This window comes from Microcaecilia unicolor, chromosome 6 (genome assembly GCF_901765095.1).
Source record: "Microcaecilia unicolor chromosome 6, aMicUni1.1, whole genome shotgun sequence".
NCBI classification, from domain to species: Eukaryota; Metazoa; Chordata; class Amphibia; order Gymnophiona; family Siphonopidae; genus Microcaecilia; species Microcaecilia unicolor.
This window is the reverse complement of record NC_044036.1, coordinates 91,513,138-91,531,728: the sequence shown is the minus strand read 5'-3', so window position 1 is coordinate 91,531,728 and position 18,591 is coordinate 91,513,138. Positions and strand designations below refer to the sequence as shown.

The following is an 18,591-nucleotide window of genomic DNA, read 5'->3' as shown; positions in this document are numbered from 1 at the left end:
TGCCTTTCCATTCCTTTCCTTACATCAAGTGGGTCTAACTTTTGAGCTATGGCTGCATCAATAGCCCACGAGATTGGCCTCAATAGAAGAGATTTATAGAGCTGCAACATGGCCTTTGGTTCACACATTCATATCACATTCTTTGGTGCAGGACTCCTAAGGAAACATTCAGTTTGGTCAAACAGTCCACCACCACCAGGCCTATTTATTTTCTGTTTCAGGCTGCCTTTCCAAAAATAATAATAATGTATGTTATTGTTCTTACATCTTATATGTTGAGAGTCTCTGTTTCATCATTCCTTTTTTTTATTGAAAGCAGCCTGTTGCCAGGGAATCCCACATGCAAGGTTATCTATATCGTGTTTGTACTTCGAGAAATAATTACCTTTTATCTGATGTTCTTGAGGACAGCAGGATACATATCCTCACATATTCTCCCTCTTCTCCTTGGAGTTGAATTCTGTTACCTAGAAACTGCACTGGTGAGATCCCCCATGACAGCGGCAGATGGGAAAGCATGCACATGCACAATAGAACTGTCTTAAAAGCTTTAATAGTGCTCAAGAGCTGTTCCCTTACAGAGGCTTCATCAGATGATGTCACCCACATGTGAAGATATGCATCCTGCTTTCCTCAGAGAACATCTGATACAGGTAAGTAATTTCATTATTATCCATAGCAGGTTTCTTAACATATGCATACTGACTTTGGGATGGCCTGATTGAGGCAGTGTTTTGGTGCCAGATTGTTTCCACTTTACAGTGATGGACATAAGTGTCCCGCAGGATATTCAGAAATGTTGAAATTTTCTTACAGCCTTCCCTCAATTTGTACTTTTTTTTCAATTAGTTTATCCCATAGTTCTTTCAGCATTTCCATGTTCAGCATGTTTAGACTTTTGCTTTAGATTCACTTCATACAACAGAAAAACAGCTTGGTTCTTTATCTAGGCATATTGGAGTGAGCTCAACTACTTTGAATACAAGTGGGTTCTATTTAACTTATGGACTGTAAGGTAGTTGTCAGAAATGGAGCTAATGTGGGCTAGGTATAATAAAGGATGGTGAAGACATGCAATGAAAACTTCTTGATTTCCTCATACTTTCACTATTTTTTGCAGTTCTTTCTGGGTGAAAGTGCAGAGTATATTGTATAAATCGTTGAAACAAACTCCTGTTCTGAATTGTATTTTTTCAGTAAAGCAGAAAGTGAAAGTGCAAGGTTGTGAAGACTTTTTGTGAGGCAGTATAATTCCTGATCCTTCTGGTATGGATTGCATAAGTGGGACCAGCATTTTAGCTCAGACCTAGCCAGGGCAATTTGTAACCAAGAATTGCCTATGATTATGCAATTAGTTTAATTTGTCAAAGCTAAGCACCTGCAGTTACCCACTATTGACGATCTTAAATCATATTTCAGCCACTTGAATAACCAGTTCTAGCATTAACATTTATGAAATGCGATTTCATAAAAAGAACCACCCGTAAGTGTCTAATGTCATAATGGTTCAAGGCAACCTGTTGGTTTGATGTCTCTGCACAGGGCTGATAAATAACAAGTTTTTCTTTTTCCAGGGTTCCCTCCACCAGCTTATGTTATTCCTCCTCCTGTTGCATTCACCATGGGTTCTAGTTACACCTTCCCAGCTGGGGTTTCCGTCCCAGGATCCTTTTTGCAGGCTGCAACTCACTCTCCAGTAGGAAGTCAAGCACAGGCTGGCAAACAGTCCCACATTCCCTATAGCCAGCAGCGTCCTTCTGGCCCAGGTGCACTGACCCAGGGACCTCAGGCAGCCCAGTCACCCACGCAGCAACCTCCTCCAATCACACCATCTCAGGCAACAGCACAGCCTACAGGCCAGCTCCAGCTCCAAACTCTGACACAGCAGCAGCTGTCTCCCACAAAGCCAGTGCAGCCAATGAGAAAGAGCCCCCCACATTCCTCTGCACTTCAACAGGTATGTACAAACTTGAAAACTCTTTCATAATATGAGAAGGTATAGGATTCACTGTATTAATAGAGGAACAAAGTATATCCACTGTACCCTGTCATCAGTAGACCTTTTAAAAATGTGTTCTTTATTAAGATTAACTGTCTGATTGCACCTTACATTATAGTAACAAGTGAAATGCTGCCAACCACTCAGCTGGGTAACTGAGTTAATTTTTTCCACTTTTAATTCCTCTATTGCTAATCCCTTGCCCAGGTCACTCTGAGAAACCTCATCCCTGTGAGGGCAGCAGGCTGTACTGCCATTCATTGAGCTTGCTGTCAGCCCAAACCTGACTAGCCCTGATGGATAGAAGTTTTGAATCCAGAACAGTGCACTGCAATGTAAGCCTCATGGCTGTCCATTTGGTTGTTTCGTTAAGCATTCCATTTTAACCTGAGAGCAAATTTCCTTGAGCCTGCAATAATGCAGAGCACTGAGAAAACAGGAAGAAGGGAATCTCAGCTTCTCCCCATAGTAAGGCCTACCATCAGGCTCAAGCACTTTAGTGTATTGCAGAAAAGTAACTACAGGGAGAACACAGTGGTGTGAATGAAGGTTCCCCCCCCCCCCCCCCCCCCCCCCCCCCCCGCCTCATGATCAGAACCTTAAATCAGGAATTGCAGTCAGTATTGAAGTGTAGAGTCCAGCATCCAAGCACAAATTTGTAGTTTTTATCATTTCTTTTATACAGGTGGTATGTTTGGATGGTGTCACAATTTATTGCTTTAGCATTTCTTTTTCAGGAATATGTAGTATTCGTGCCCCTCTTAATACAGAAAGCATCTGTTCTTAAAATCACCCTCAGGGCGTATTACTTGTATTTTTGTGTTTTCTAAATTATTGGCATCTTCTGCTGATGCCTTGTTCTTGCCCTCGGGGTAGTTATACTCTGTGCATATTTTCATTAGTTTCAGCAGATGGACCCATCCAAGCAACTATGGAACCCTGCTCAGGTGCCTGGCTCTTTGGGAAAGATAATGCCTGTTAAACAGCCCTACTACATGCCAGCTAAGGACCCGCTGAAGCTGTTTGAACAGTCTTTGCAGCAGCATCCAGTTATGCAGCAACCACTGGAGAAAAAAATGAAATCCTTCCCTATGGAGGCCTATCACCAGAGCACTTCTGAGGTTAAGGCACCTGATTTTTACTGGGGTGACTCCTCTGCATACAGCATGGCCAATAACCGGCCTATTACTGCACAGCAGGTCAGCATGGACCACAGGGGCAAGCGACAACTAGGAGTCTTCCATCCAGAGCAGGACCCTGTGGCCCGGATAGCTTTTGAGGTAAAGGCACATGAATCTTCTATTGAGGTAATAATGGGAATAATAAGATTGCCTCATACCTAAAAAGCATTTTTTGTTCTTATTTGTGCTATGCTTAAGGCACAATGGGAAGAAAAAAGGGTGAGTAATACAACTTACGCAGTGTCCCCTTTCACACTAATGGCAGAAGGCAAATGGTGTTAGTGGAAGGTAGATGTGAATGATCAAGTCATTTATACCCCAGAATACTTATGGTTCAGCCTTTCCAATTAGGGGTACATTAGGAGGAGGAAGAAGAGACAGATCCTATGAAGCTGACTTGGAACTTTGGCACTTTGCTGTGAACATCTGAGCAGTGGGATTATAAGAAATATTAGTACCATCTTAGCCAGCTTTGTTGGTATTCTGTGTACAGCTTGGGAACGCAACCCTGATAAAAAAAAACATTGGTGGGGGGGGGGGGGGGGGAGCTCCGTGTCTGCTTTGTAGCAGAAATTATGCTGAAGTCATCTATATTCCAGAGTGTGTCTGTTAAAACGTGGCTATTGTGGAGCCAGAATGAGGGGCAGATAAAAGCTTCTTTGCAGAGTCAAGTTTGGCAAAGAGAAGCTGCCTGTTCCTTCCTGACATTCTGTATCCTATGCCTCACTGTTCCATTTCTTTCTTCCTCACACTGTTTTATCTATTTACATTAGTGTGTCTGCTCTTGCCCCATTCTCCCTGAGTTGTCCTGTGGATACCATTCCTGCTTTCTGCATCCCCATACCTTCATGTTCTCCTGTTCCTTTCTTTTCTATGACTGAACATTTTTCTGAGCACTCTTCTTAGTCACTCCTCTTTTGTATACTGCTGCTGCCCTTATGTCTGCTTATTTTTGTTTTATCTTACTCTTATCGATTTATGTATTTTTCTTTACTCTATTCCTTTATATATATTTTTTAATTATTTTATAGCACCCTTTTTTTGTCCTTTTTCTTATACTCTTATTTCCTTTCTTACCCTCCAGCCCTTCCTCTGTCTCACTTTGCTCCTTTCTGTCACTAGGACTCCAAGAGCTCCCCTCTGCTTCCTCCGGACCTGTTAAAGAGTCTGGCTGCCTTGGAGGAAGAGGAAGAGCTGGCTTTCTCTCATCCTCCTGATCTTTATCCCGCTCTGCTGGGGCCTCTCACCTCTCTTCCTGGACGAAGCCTCTTTGTATGTATTTTACAGATTTCTGCTTCTCCTCCTTTCGGTTTTCCTGTCTGTATTCCCTCTGTGAGTTTCTGCCTTAGAAGGAACAGCTCCAAGCTAGCTATAGCCATATGGAACCAAAGGATAGTAAGCTAGTCTGATGGCATTACACTTGGTCCTCTTTGCAATATACATATTAAACCCCTTTTATTTTCAGTAAATTGTTTAAGGCCCTTATACATGACAAGTAAAAAGGTGCTTTTATTTATTGGCTAAGTTCTGTTATGCCATAGAGTAGATCACACTGCTCCACTTCACTTTTACAGCTGACAGTCTGTCTTTAGAAAAATATTGACCACTGCTTCTCAGATTCTTGGCATGGTAGATTTTCAAAAGAACCACACATCTGGCCCTTTGACAGGATATCATGCACCCAGATCATGTATATTCTCTGTGGATAGCAGAATTGTGTCAATGAGGCAAACCTAAACTGAAATGTAAAACAACTCCACTTTAGTTCTTCTTATCATAAATAGAATACTGGTATTCAAAGCATACATAACACAACAGGTGGACTACTCGGGTATCCTGGTCTGTCTTTCAAATCCTCCATTCTCTGTCAGTACCAAGCTTATGGATTTTATTAGCTTTTACTGTCTTGCCCTGATTCTGAAGAATAAACCAGAATATAAGTTGACAGTGATTAAAAACTGAAAAAAGATCAGGCTTTCCTTTTTTTTGATAAGTCATTGGCATGTGTGCTGTCATGCAGACAGTCTCTGGTTCGATTCCCAAATCTGGTCTTCACCACAAATGAGCTGGGGATGCTGCAGAGGCAGTGTTAATGGCCCCTGGGGGAGGTAGCCATGGTGGTCAATAAGGGACATGCCTTATGGCTGAATTTAGAGCCTGTAATGCAGTGTTGTGGAAGGATCTCTGATGCATGGTTCCCAATCTCAGGATCATTGCTGCAATGACTAGGAAAAATGAGAGCGGAGGAGTTTTGTGTATTTATTTAAAAACTTTTGTATACCTTCTACTTAGAAACCTTCTATTCAAGATGTGAATAGACAATTAAAAAAAAAAACAATATTCCAGAAAAAAGACATGTAAGTCTAAAATGATATATAAAATCAATTAAAATATTTATAGCACATAATAATATAAGAAGCTCAAGCCTCGGCTCTGCTTATTAAAAAGAAGCCTAGCACTCTCTAAGCTTTCAGTGCCAGTCACTAGCCTTGCATCATATTTTGCACAATCTGCAACTTCAAGTATTTACCAGGTAAACCCACATATAAAGTATTTCAGTAGTCCAGTGAGCAACCAACCAATTCCTAAATATGGCCTCAGTCTACTAACCATCCTCAGCTTTGAGTATATCCTCTGCAAGACCATTGCAGTTCTACACAATTCCTCCCTCCTCTTTAATACCTAGACACTTAACCGATTCAGTCTCTGGAACAGTCACTCCTGCCACCTTTAAATTCAGCCACAAATCAGCTCTGAAACAAAGATGCTGTTTTATTCACACCACTCCACAGTTACCATGCCCTCTCACCATCTGTACAGGTTGAAAGCGATCCCTGCTGCAGCAGAAGCCATGTTCTCAAACAATTCTACCCAGTTGATGTAAATATATATTATAAACAAGCAGAGAAATATTAAAATAGGGGTGAGATCCATGGGGAAATCTAAGGCTCGCAGCACCAAGGAGTGCAGTGTAATAGCTTACCAAAGATGAAATTGACCAAAAGCCACCGAGGAAGAAGAGCTGCCGAGGAAAGTAGTCCCGAAAGCTTGCATTTGCAAACATTTGGTATCTGCCTGGAAAGAGCATCTGTCACAAACTAATTTTTTGGTTAGCTTTTATCAACATTGAAATGAAAACCTATAAACATACTGGACATTCTTTTTAAAACATTTGCTTAAGTAAGTCCTTAGCCTCTTCTTATGGCTGCTGAGGCAGGTTTTTGAATATACTCAGGGATGACGCTTCTAGCATGTTAAGATTATGAATTACCTTCGGTGGCCAAGATATTGCAAGTGGCATCAGAGCTATTAGTTGGGTTTCTGCCAGGTACTTGTGATCTGGATTGACCACTGTAGGAAGCAGGATACTGGGCTAGATGGACCATTCGTATTACCCAGTATGGCTATTCTTTATGTGGCTCATGCAAAAGGGACCTGGGCTTGCTGCCAGGTTTAGGTTTTCTGCTTCCCAGGTCAGTTGGGTTTGAGTGGGAGGAGGTGTCAGTCACTGTACAGTAACAGCTAGTGGCACAATTTAGGATAGGCTTCCAGAATGGGCCTAGAGCATGGCCCCAGCTGAGAACTGTCACAACAATGATTAGGCTAAAGTAAGTTGGGAGGGGATATAGAATAAGGAAGAATCTCAGCCTTGGTTCTGATGAATTGAAAACCCAGAGGAGCAGGAATAAACTGCTGAGTCAAAAAAGCGCTTATTTTTAGAAATCTGTCTTTAATGTAGTAGCAAGCTTGAAAAACGTATAGTGAGAATGATTTTGGACATCCCTACAGGCGTGCAACAACATTAGAAGTCAAGTCTCCACAACTGCAGTACCAAGCTTAAAAATGTAAACCTAATGATGATACCTTTAGCCAAATTACTAGCCAATCAAAACCTCAACCCTTACATATATGCAGACGATGTCACAATTTATTTCCCATTTAAACACAATCTAACTGAAATCACCAACGAGATCAACCAAAGCCTCCAAATCATGTACTCCTGGGCGGATGCATTCCAGCTAAAACTTAACGCAGAAAAAACACAATGTCTTGTACTTACCTCACAACATAACACGAACAACTTCACCACCATAACCACACCATACTGTTCTCTTCCCGTCTCACAAAATCTGAAAATTCTCGGAGTTACCATTGATCGTAACCTCACACTCGATGCCCACGTGAAGAATACGACGAAAAAGATGTTCCACTCCATGTGGAAACTCAAGAGTAAAACCTTTCTTCCCGAGATACATCTTCCGTACCCTGGTACAGTCAATGGTACTGAGTCACCTGGACTACTGCAACGCGCACTGTACGCTGGATGCAAAAAACAGAATATAAAAAAACTCCAAACAGCCCAAAATACCGCCGCCAGACTCATTTTTGGAAAAACTAAATATGAAAGTGCAAAACCCCTAAGAGAGAAACGTCACTGGCTCCCACTTAAGGAATGCATCGCGTTCAAGATCTGCATGATTGTTCACAAAATCATCCACGCAGACGCCCCAACCTTATATGCTAAACCTCGTGGACCTGCCTCCTTGAAATGCCAAAAGATCATCCGGCAAATTTCTGAATCTTCACTTCCCCAGCTGTAAAGGACTAAAATACAAGCTGATGCATTCAACTACCTTCTCTTACATGAGCACGCAGTTGTGGAATGCATTACCTACTACCTTGAAAACTATTGACGAAATAACCAACTTTCGTAAATCTTTGAAGACACATCTCTTCAACAAGGCCTACAAAGAAAACCCACAACCTTACTAAATCACCTCGCCAACCCACCCAGTTATGAAAGTCTACTTTCTATACCTGTCTGCCTAAATCTTCTCTTCTTTGCCTTATTTAATGTTTTCACTACTTGTATCTGACATCCTGGAATGACAAAGCCATAACAGGACTCTGTAAGCCACATTGAGCCTGCAAATAGATGGGAAAATGTGGGATACAAATGCAATAAATAAATAAACAGCACTGTAGGAACTTCAGTGTGCCTGGGACACTACCTGTCAAAAATGCAAATCTACTTGTAGCACCATTCTACCAGCCTTGTAGAAATATAGCATTGGTACTGTATAAACATAGCTTTCAACCTTTAAAATATGTAAAACTGGCAGAATCACAGCCTCCAGTTGTGAGTGATTAAAATGATTCTATACAGTCATTTTTTTAAACCATCTATAATACTTCTTTAGCACATGGCACAAAATGAAACTTTGGAAGGAGCACAAAAGTATCAAACCTTCACAGCTGCTGCAGAAAATTAGAGAGTATTTGAAAGAATTGTTCAGTCAGTAAAGAATCTTTGTACTTACTGTCCACAGACCACAACCCAAACTTTTCTCTTGTCTGAAACTATTAGAGCAGGAATCCTCAAAGTCAGTCCTTATACCTCTTGCATACTCATCCTGAAAACTTGAGTTGGTGTGGCCTTTATTTCCATACAATGGAGGCAGACCATTCAGATTGATCTCATGCATATTTTGGGGGTGATCCTGAGGATCACACTGGTTTTGTGGCCCTTTAGGATGAAATTTGTTAGAAACAGCAATGTCTCCATTCATGCCCAGGTTTGTAAAGCCATTGAATACTTCTAAAGCAGCACGCCAATGTCTTTGACACAGCTGGTGCTTTTGCTGTTTGAGTTTAATTACAGTTGAGCAGTTTCAAGAATTTTATTTTTGTTTATGCAAATTTTCATCCCTTTTTACCACCCGAGTCCAGAGATGTGTGGGGTATGTTTTTTATGGGGAATATTTTGTTTCTCAAATACTGAGTATAAAGAATTGAAAACCCTGCACAAGTGATTCAGAGGTTTTGTAGTATAAGGATTATTTAGAAACAGAACCCAATTTTTGTTAAATGTGGGAACATTTTTTGTAGTAGGCTGGCACAATGAATAACAGCATTTCCTTTCTTTTCCGATCACTGGAGAAGTCCCTGTTGGAGAAACCTTCAGAACTGATATCTCAGCCACCGCCATCTTTCCTGTCCCTCACTGGCTTCTCCCTTAATCAGGTACAGGAAACATTGCAGCAAGTTAAAGTGAGACAACAGTAAGGTTCTGTGGAGGGAGAAAGGCAAGGGCACCACTGGGCTTAACTGGTGGAAAATACTTCCTTTCAGACAGAATTCATGACAGAGGGCTGTGTGCGTTTCACAGAACACCCACAGAGTAATGCAGTGTATCCTAGGTATGGTGCTCTTTGCTGCAGACTAAGTATACTCTGAGTATTGGAAGTAAAATTGATTACCTGCAATGGGGGTTGTTCCACTCTCCATTTCCCTGGACTAGATATTTCTCTTGTTTTATTATGAACTGAGGAGAGGAGGTAAGCATTAGTAGCATGGGAAACCCTGTACATGCTCCATGGAGCTACTTTGAGCTTTTGACAAGAGCTGCCAATTCACACTGGACAGTGTAGGATATTTCACCCAGCTTGTCCATGGAGAGCACTTAATGATAAGAACAGATAATAAGAATTTGGAATAAACATTCCAGAGATAGTCACTGCAAGGTTAGTATGCTATCAGTTCAGCAACAATAAATCAGACTAGTAGTTGTCTATGTAAGCTTCAGAGGATTATTTATATAATAGTTCTTTAGTTCATAAATTGTGATCATTATAATTCTAATTTTAAAAATGATGCTAATGAAGTTTGTTTTATTCTGCCTTCAGGAAAGGTATCCAAATAACAGCATGTTCAATGAAATGTATGGAAAAACCCTAAACACCAGTACAAAAGCTGAAATCTCCCCTTCCATGGGCCATCAGGAGACCTCGCTGTATTCGCTTTTTGAGGGAACACCCTGGTCACCATCCCTCCCAGCCAGCTCAGGTATGGCTCGTTTTGTGATTGCTTTATCTCTACACTCCTAGTCTAGTAAAGCTTCTGGTACGAGTCACATCTCATCACTTCTTCAAAGCTTTAATTACCATTCTGGCAATTGTATCTCTCCTTAGAGATTTAGTTTCTCCCTCTTAGTCTTGCTTTTTGTATCTTTCACTTATCTAAATTCTTTTATGTACCACCAAGATCTTTGTCTTCAGTGCTTTTTTTCTGAATAGAAAGGTGTGGGGTCTTCCTTGAGGAGTGGGTAGGAATTTGGAGCAACTACCTAGTGCCCTGTGGCCTATAGAATTACTACTACTACTTCTTATCATTTCTAAAGCACTACTAGACGTATGCAGTGCTGTACACATGAACATGAAGAGACAGTCCCTGCTCGACAGAGCTTACAATCTAAGGACAGACAAACAGGACAAATAAGGGATAAGGGAATATTAAAGTGAGGATGATAAAATAAGGGTTCTGAACAAGTGAATAAGGGTTAGGAGTTAAAAGCTGCATCAAAAAGGTGGGCTTTTAGCTTAGATTTGAAGACAACCAGAGATGGAGCTTGACATACCGGCTCAGGAAGTCTATTCCAGGCATATGGTGCAGCAAGATAAAAGGAACGGAGTCTGGAGTTAGCAGTGGAGGAGAAGGGTGCAGATAAGAGAGATTTACCCTGTGAACAGAGTTCCTGGGGAGGAATGTAGGAGATGAGAGTGGAGAGATACTGAGGAGCTGCAGAGTAAATGCACTTATAGTATCCTACCTCCCCCCACCTCCAAATCACTTACAGCTACAGAGTTCAGTTATAATGCAGTCCTCCCTCCTGCCAACAAGAGGCATAAGAGCAATCCTTTTATCTGCTGGGTCCTCATCTGCCATTGTCATGACCCCCAATGGGTAAAGCACCATGAAGGGGGAGGCTGAGGAAGAGGCGTCACTGGTACTGTTTCCTCTCTCCCTCGTGTATTGATGCTTGATTCAGGAAATTATTGGCATGATTTGCACATGTGTTACTAAAGTAATAGTGGTGAAATGGAGAAAAAAGAAAAAATGCTTAATAGTGCTATTAAAGGTAATTAAAAATACAGGGTACAGAATGGATGATAATATGGACGACTCTCAGACTCTGATGCTCTTCTGATGCTCAGTCACAGAATGCAGGGCCATTGCCCCAAGTTTATTAGCCAGTGACATGCAGAGAACAGCTCACTGGACCTGCTTAGTCCAGTCTCCTAAGCTGTAGAAATTGGAAGGAGAAGGGGTGAGGCTAGAGCAGAAAGAATAAAATTGAGAACTTAATACTCTACTTGCAAGTCTAACACTTCTCCTCTTCAGTACCTTGTTCTGCGTATTATCTGTCTGGTCTTAAATTCAAGCTGGTATTATCCTGCAGGATAGCCTCGCCTGAGAATGATGCAAACTTGGATGTTTCATACATGCTTATGTCTGCATTCTTTTGGTAGATCATTCAACACCAGCCAGCCAGTCCCCTCACTCCTCCAACCCAAGCAGTTTGCCAAGTTCTCCTCCAACCCACAACCACAACTCAATCCCGTTTTCCAACTTCGGACCCATTGGAACTCCAGACAATCGTGACAGGAGGGTGGCAGATCGTTGGAAGACAGATAAGCCAGGTGAGTTGTTATCCCGTCTTCATAACAGTCTACAGTTTTGTGCATAGCTTAGTACTAAACTTGTTCAGGAGCATATACAGACCTCTAGCTTGACTATCAAATTGTCATTTCAGCCATGGGGGGATTTGGCCTTGACTACCTCCCAGCAACATCAACCTCCACTTCTGAAAACAGCTGGCACCATGTTGGCCCTTCCAGTGCTGGGAATGCATGGGCAGCCCAAGTTAGCAGCAGAGAGGATTCCTCTGCTGTCCTTATGGAGAGCCTGAAGGTAGGGCACACTTCTTGGTGAGGAGGCATTCATGAATAGACTTGCACTTGGACCTAGTATATAGCTTTATGGGGGTAATACTAAAAAACTAGTGTTTTTCATGCAGAAAGAGGTGCTTATAAAATTGCCTAAAGGGTTTTCATACATCTAGGTTTGGCTATCAGTGCATCATGCTTCCTTTACTGTCGTATACATATAAATGTTATAGAGTTGGAGATTGGACAGAGCTGGAACACAGTTGTTAGATATTCAAAAAATGTTTTTATCTGTAGGCACATGTGTGCTTTTATAAAATAGATGCAATGCATGTGGCTAGATATTCAGAAATGTTTTTATCCATAGGCACATATGTTTCTTTTATAAAATAGATGCAATGCGTGTGGCTATGTGCCTTAACAGCATAGGCATTGGGTTACAGAATTACCCTCCATATGTCCGTGACTCAGTTCTTCAGTAATGTTGAAATGGCATGCACCCACTACTTGGACATTCTCAATCTCTCCCTTCCTGATACATAACTAGCCTCACAGTTGGCCGTTCTTGTCTATTAAACTCCTAAGCTGCTTCACATATTTTTGTTGCATGTTAGGTGAGAATGTCCTAGTCTTTTGCTCATAGCAGCACTGGAAGCTGATAGAAACATAGAAACATGATGGCAGATAAAGGCCATATGACCCATCCAGTCTGCCCATCCTCTGTAACCCCTTTCTGTTCCTAAGCGATCCCACATGCTTATCCTATGCCTTTTTAAACTCTGGAACAGTCCTCGACTCCACCACCTCCACCGGGAGGCCATCCCACGCCTCCACCACCCTTTCTGTGAAATAATACTTCCTCAGATTGCTCCTAAGCCTATTCCCTCTCAACTTTGTCGTATGCCCCCTCATTCCAGAGCTCTCCTTCATTTGAAAAAGGCTCTCTTCCTGTACATAAATGCCCTTGAGATATTTAAACGTTTCTATTGTGTCTCCTCTCTCCCTCCTCTCTTCCAGCATATACATGTTGAGGTTCATAAGCCTGTCCCTATAATTTTTGCATTTAAGACCGCTTACTAATTTCGTAGCCGCCCTCTGGACCGACTCCATCTTGTTTATATCTTCCCGTAGGTGCGGTCTCCAGAACTGCACACAGTACTCCAAATGAGGCCTCACCAGAGACTTATACAATGGCACTATCACCTCCTTTTTCCTGCTGGTCATGCCTCTCTAGGCACCCAAGCATCCTTCTGGCTTTGGCCGTCGCTTTTTCTACCTGTTTGAAAGCTTTAAGCTTGTCAGACACAATCACCCCCAAGTCCCGCTCTTCCTTCACACACTGAAACACTACACCCCCTATACTGTACCATTCCCTCGGATTTTTGCGACCCAAGTGCAAGACCCAGCATTTTTTGGGATTAACCCTTAGTTGCCAAATATCGGTCCATTCCTCTAGCTTCACTAGGTCCTTTCTCATGTCATTTTCACACCCTCCAGGGTGTCCACCCTGTTGCAGAGTTTAGTGTCATCTGCAAAGAGACAAACCTTACCAAACAGACCTTCTGCAATATCGCTCACCGTGTCAAAGGCTTTGCTGAAATCCAAGTATACCACATCTAGCGCCCCTCCCACATCCAACTGTTTGGTCACCCAGTCGAAGAAGACAGTCAGATTCGTCTGACACGACCTGCCGCTAGTGAAGCCTTGACGTAATATAATGGAATTAGGGTTAATGATGTGTGATGGAGGCTGCTGCCGCTGAAGTGCACCAACAATAGTCTTTTCTCTGGTGCAAATCTTCAAAGCTTTTTTCTAGTTTACCTAAATCATAGCATCCTCTATCCTTGATATTAACTCCGATGGCAGTCTTCTGAGCATTTTTCAGGGTCTTATTGCCATACTAATAATGTTTTCTGCTGATGAGCTTCATTTACAAGGTGCTCCTTTTTAGCCTGGAACGCTATCAGGTAGCAGACTTTAGACAAAAAATTCACACAGTCTGCAGCTAACGTGTGGAACTCATTGCCACTAAATATCATAGAGACCAATATTTTATGTAAGAAAGATAATCGGAAACAATTCCAGTTTATCAAATATGATCGCCAGGGCCAGACACACAAAGTACATTTAATTTAATTTATTTCATTATTTACATCTCACATTTTCCAAAATTATTTTGGTTTATGCGGCTTCCAATAAAAATCAGAAACAGATTCTAACAAATTGATCACTATAACATCAAATTGGATCATGTGACACCATGTTCCTTTTAGAATATTTTTTTAGTATGTAAGCAGTCTTACATTAACTCGCTGAGTATTGTACGACATCACTGAGGATCACATAAAGAGACCATTTTTCATGCTCCCTACAGTGCAGTGGCATGTAGCAACATTCTATCTATCTATCTATCTTTGTTTATTAGGATTTATTTACCACCTTTTTGAAGGAATTCACTCAAAGCGGTGTACAGTAAGAATAAATCAAACATGAGCAATATGAAATTAGAGCAGTAAAAACAACAATACAAAGTATGGCATAGTATACTACTTACAATGTCAATACATAATAGAACATTTTAATTGACAGTGAAGGATATAAGCAAAGATGGAACATATAGATAGGTGAGGAGTTAGAAAATAAGCTGACTAATTTAAAGAAAGGTGAACAAGAGGTCAGAGAGATGGTTAAATATTATATCAGCTAGGGCAGGAGTGGATAAACATGTCCAGCTGCAGTATGTGCAGCTCGTGTCTCACTCGTGTGTGTGAGTGAGACTAACAAGTTAGTAGGGGATTTAGTAAATGTGTCAACAAAAGGGGCTGGGATAACCCAGTACAGTATTTTCCATTAAAACAAAAAGATATGGGTTTAGACCCTAGCACCACACTCTCTCATACCAGCAAAAACACCAAGAGGAGCTTGGCAGCCCCAACATAACATCATCTGCCCCCAAAAAACATCACCAGTATCCTTTTCCTGATCCTTGTCCCTCTGTACAGTGTACTCAACTGCTTTCTTTTATCTTTCTCTCACCCCTTGTGCTTACCACATTCTTGTCCCTTATTTTGTTGTCCTCAGAACTCCTTTCTTCTCCTCACCACCTTTTCTGCCCTTCCTTCTTGCTGTAGTCCTTCTCTTCTTGACCCCCTCTTACCACCCTAAACTCTGTACCCTGTGTACCCTCAACTCCTTCCTGCCCCAACCATCCCCTTTAAATGTTTAATTATTTTATTGTTAGCTGCTGAGACCTGTTTACAGAATTGGCAGGTTATCAGCATTTTTAATAAACATATTCTAAGACCAACTCCAACTTACACTCGCCTCTTTGTTCCCCATTGCCCCCTAGACTCCCCTTTTTCTGTTTTCCTCCGGATCAGGTGAAAAAAGGGAAATGGACTTTAGCAAAGAGGCAGGAAAGAAAGGCACATGTTAAGATGCCCTGACTTCTCTTTTCCTTCCTTCAATGGCCCAGCTGGGCCAGGCTGACCCAGTTTTAGCAGGCAGCAGCGCAAGTACAGACACACTGAGAGGACCCAAGAGGGATCCAGCCCAGATTCCTGAGCCTACCACTGCTTCTGTCAGGTGTTAATGATTGGGCACAGCAGCTGCAGTAGTCAGTTCAGGGCACACAGCGTGGCTGCTTAATCAGAAGTATGGCACTGGCAACACTGCAGTACCATGAGACATTCCAGACCACTCCCCCTTGCCTATATGTGACTGGATATGATATGCAGCAAGCAGGCATAGAGACTGCAGCTCAGTCACATACACATCAGAGGGAGCTGTTGCTTTTCTCATGCCTGCTCTTCTCAAATATCAAAATGAAAAATAGGTAAATCTAAACACAATTATAGAAGGACCATCGGAAAGTAACACAGACCTCAAACTTGGATGGCTTACAGTAACAGCAAAAATAAGGTTATGCCTCCATTTCTCATCGGTCCAAATTTTGATAGACCTGCATCAAACCATCTAAGCTTAGTTTCACTAGTTTTATGTATGAGAAAAATTGATTTTGCATACTAAAGAAGTAGTAGAGGAAGAGGAATTTGAATAATTTATATATAATAAAGATTTATAAAAAATTTACGTATATCAAAATTTGGACCAATGAGGAATGAAGGCATAACCTTATTTTTGCTATTACTGTAAGCCATTCAAGTTTGAAGCCTCCGCTTACTTTCTGATGGTCCTTCTATAGTTGTGTACAGATTTACCTATTTTTCATTTTGATATTGTTGGGGTAATATGATATTTTAAAATATCTGCCCACACTGTATAGTTTACTTCTCAAATATGAGGCATTTCAGGGTTGCAGCTGCAAATATTGCAAAAAAAAAAAAAAATCACCTTAGCAGGGCTGGGGATTTGTTGAATCCCCTTGAAGGCCCTGATCACACACCACTGCTGTATTCCTTACAGACTTGTAAATATTTTGAAAATCAGATTAGAGAGTTGCACAGGGACAGAAATTTCACCCGGCCCCGGCGGAATCTAATCCATCCCCGCCTGTCCCCTGTACTAAAATAAGCCAACCTATGCCATCATTCTGGAAAAAAAAGATATCAGAGATGCACATTTCCCAAAGCTGACATGGTCCAGTTGATAAATAAAATATTTTTTTCTACCATTTGTAGTCTGAGCATTTTATTTTTCCATTCGATTTTGTCCATGTCTTCAGATTTTCTCCATTTTTTTTCTACCTTTGCATAGTAACATAGTAGATGATGGCAGATAACGACCAGTATGGTCTATCCAGACTGCCAAACAAGATAAACTCATTACATATATGGTATGATGTGATATGTCATATGTATACCTGATCTTGATTTGTCCTTGCCATTTTTAGGGCATAGACTGTAGAAGTCTGCCTGGCACTGGCTTTGTTCTAAAATTTCTGAAGAAGTTGTCAAATCCCCTGAAAAGCTCACTCCAGCCCGTCCAAATTTATTCAGACTCTTATCAGGGCACAGACCATAGAAGTCTGCCCATTACCGTCTTCCCTACCTAATCTCAGCTAAGCGGCTTCGGATCCATTCCTTCTAAACAGGATTCCTTTGTGTTTGTCCCATGCATTTTTGAATTCTGTTACCGTTTGCATCTCGACCACCTCCCGCGGGAGGGCATTCCAGGTAACTTACCACCCTTTTGGTGAAAAAATACTTCCTGACATCATTCCTAATTTGGCCATCTTTCAACCTCAATTCTTGTCCTCTAGTTCTACCGCCTTCCCATCTCTGGAAAATGTTTGTCGATTAGTACCTTTCAAATATGTGAACGTCTGTATCATATCACCCCAGTTTCTCCTTTCCTCCAGGGTATACATGTTTAGGTCAGCAAGTCTCTCCATGTGTACATCTTGTTACGTAAACCCCATACCATTTTCATCGCTTTTCTTTGAACCACTTCGTCTTTTTACATCTTTAGGAAGATAAGGCCTCCAAAACTGAACACAACACTCCAGTTTCTAAAGTACCGAATTATGTATACTGGGGCTGTGTTTGAATGAAAATCTATAAATCCAAATGTTTGCTGCCCTGGACAAGTCAATAACTGTTTTTATTAGTCTAGGAGAAACCTTGTCAATATAACTGTCAAGGTGCTTGGGTTACTCCACCATCATGTGGTATAAGCTGCTAGCCTCGTACACTGTTTTGCTTTTATTGTGGTATGAGAGAGGGTACTTGGGGAAGGGGAGAAAAGTGTAAAATTTGACCAGGGATGTTGATTTGTTTGGTAAAGGTGGTATTAAGATGAGTTCTGTCCATTCCTCTTTCTTTCAGTCCATCTGGTCCAGTTCTATGATGCACCCAGGCCCTTCAGCTCTGGAACAGCTGTTAATGCAGCAGAAGCAAAAGCAACAACGTGGGCAAGGTGCCATGAATCCACCACACTGAGGCAGCAACCCTCATAGATGAAGGCTCCATAAACCATGGCATGTTGGGTTTGCAGGACTGGACCACACAGTCCTGTGCAGGTGGCGACCCTCTTGTCCTCTCTCTGTTTCTTCTATCAGAGGGTGTAAGTGCTCCACTGACCCACTAAGTGTGCACGAAACCTCTGCAGTGTGACGTTGGCGGAGATGACAACGATGACGCCTAAAGGACATAGGGAACTCTTACCCTACTCACCTCCTGCGCGCTGACTAGAGGAGGAGAGGAACTGGTATTTTTCTCACTTGGTTCCCTGATCTCACAGTCTTCTCTCACGTTCTCCATTGTGCATGCCCCCAGCCACATGGGAAGTGAAGACTGACAATAAGGGCAGGCAGGAGAAATAGTAGCAGCAGCAGGCGAGGACTTCAGTCCTTGTAGTAGGAATCCATTCATGATTGCTTTGCTGACTGAAAATGTCACTTGAAAACTATTCCTTAAACATCATCTTTATTATTAAGGAATTTCTTGTTATTCCTATCTTATTAGTGAAAAATGACCTTTAATTCTTCCATTCACAGACATGCTTGTAGTCTGTCCATAGCTGTGAGAGACCCATTCACTGCTCCTGGTTTCAAGGGTGCTGATAACAGGGTGAAATGTTAGTCCCTGGCTAGAAAGTAACCCAAGAAAGGGGGAAGAGAGGTCAGGCACTTAGTCACCTCTTCACCATCATGGTAAGACCCTTCCCTTTGCTTTCACAACAGCGTAACACACCGCTCCGCTTGCAGGGGCTAGAGGTAGTCAGA

At 41.8% G+C, this 18,591-nt stretch overlaps 1 protein-coding gene across 5 annotated transcripts in view; it reads left to right on the top strand.

The window, feature by feature from the left end:
- SMG7 (SMG7 nonsense mediated mRNA decay factor) overlaps window positions 1-18,302 on the top strand; it is a 176,294-nt gene extending 157,992 nt beyond the window's left edge. Inside the window, exons 16-23 of one of the 5 annotated variants that reach the window (XM_030207401.1) lie at window positions 1,575-1,957; window positions 2,902-3,279; window positions 4,303-4,452; window positions 9,124-9,204; window positions 9,867-10,026; window positions 11,490-11,660; window positions 11,774-11,931; window positions 17,693-18,302. In XM_030207401.1, the coding sequence (XP_030063261.1) occupies window positions 1,575-1,957; window positions 2,902-3,279; window positions 4,303-4,452; window positions 9,124-9,204; window positions 9,867-10,026; window positions 11,490-11,660; window positions 11,774-11,931; window positions 17,693-17,806 (1,595 nt within the window). In that variant the 3' untranslated portion in view covers window positions 17,807-18,302. Of the gene's footprint in view, window positions 1-1,574; window positions 1,958-2,901; window positions 3,307-4,302; window positions 4,453-9,120; window positions 9,205-9,866; window positions 10,027-11,489; window positions 11,661-11,773; window positions 11,932-17,692 lie in introns of all 5 variants that reach the window. The other 4 variants (XM_030207400.1, XM_030207405.1, XM_030207403.1 and 1 more) reach the window with 4 other exon arrangements.
- Window positions 18,303-18,591: the final 289 nt, after the last annotated feature.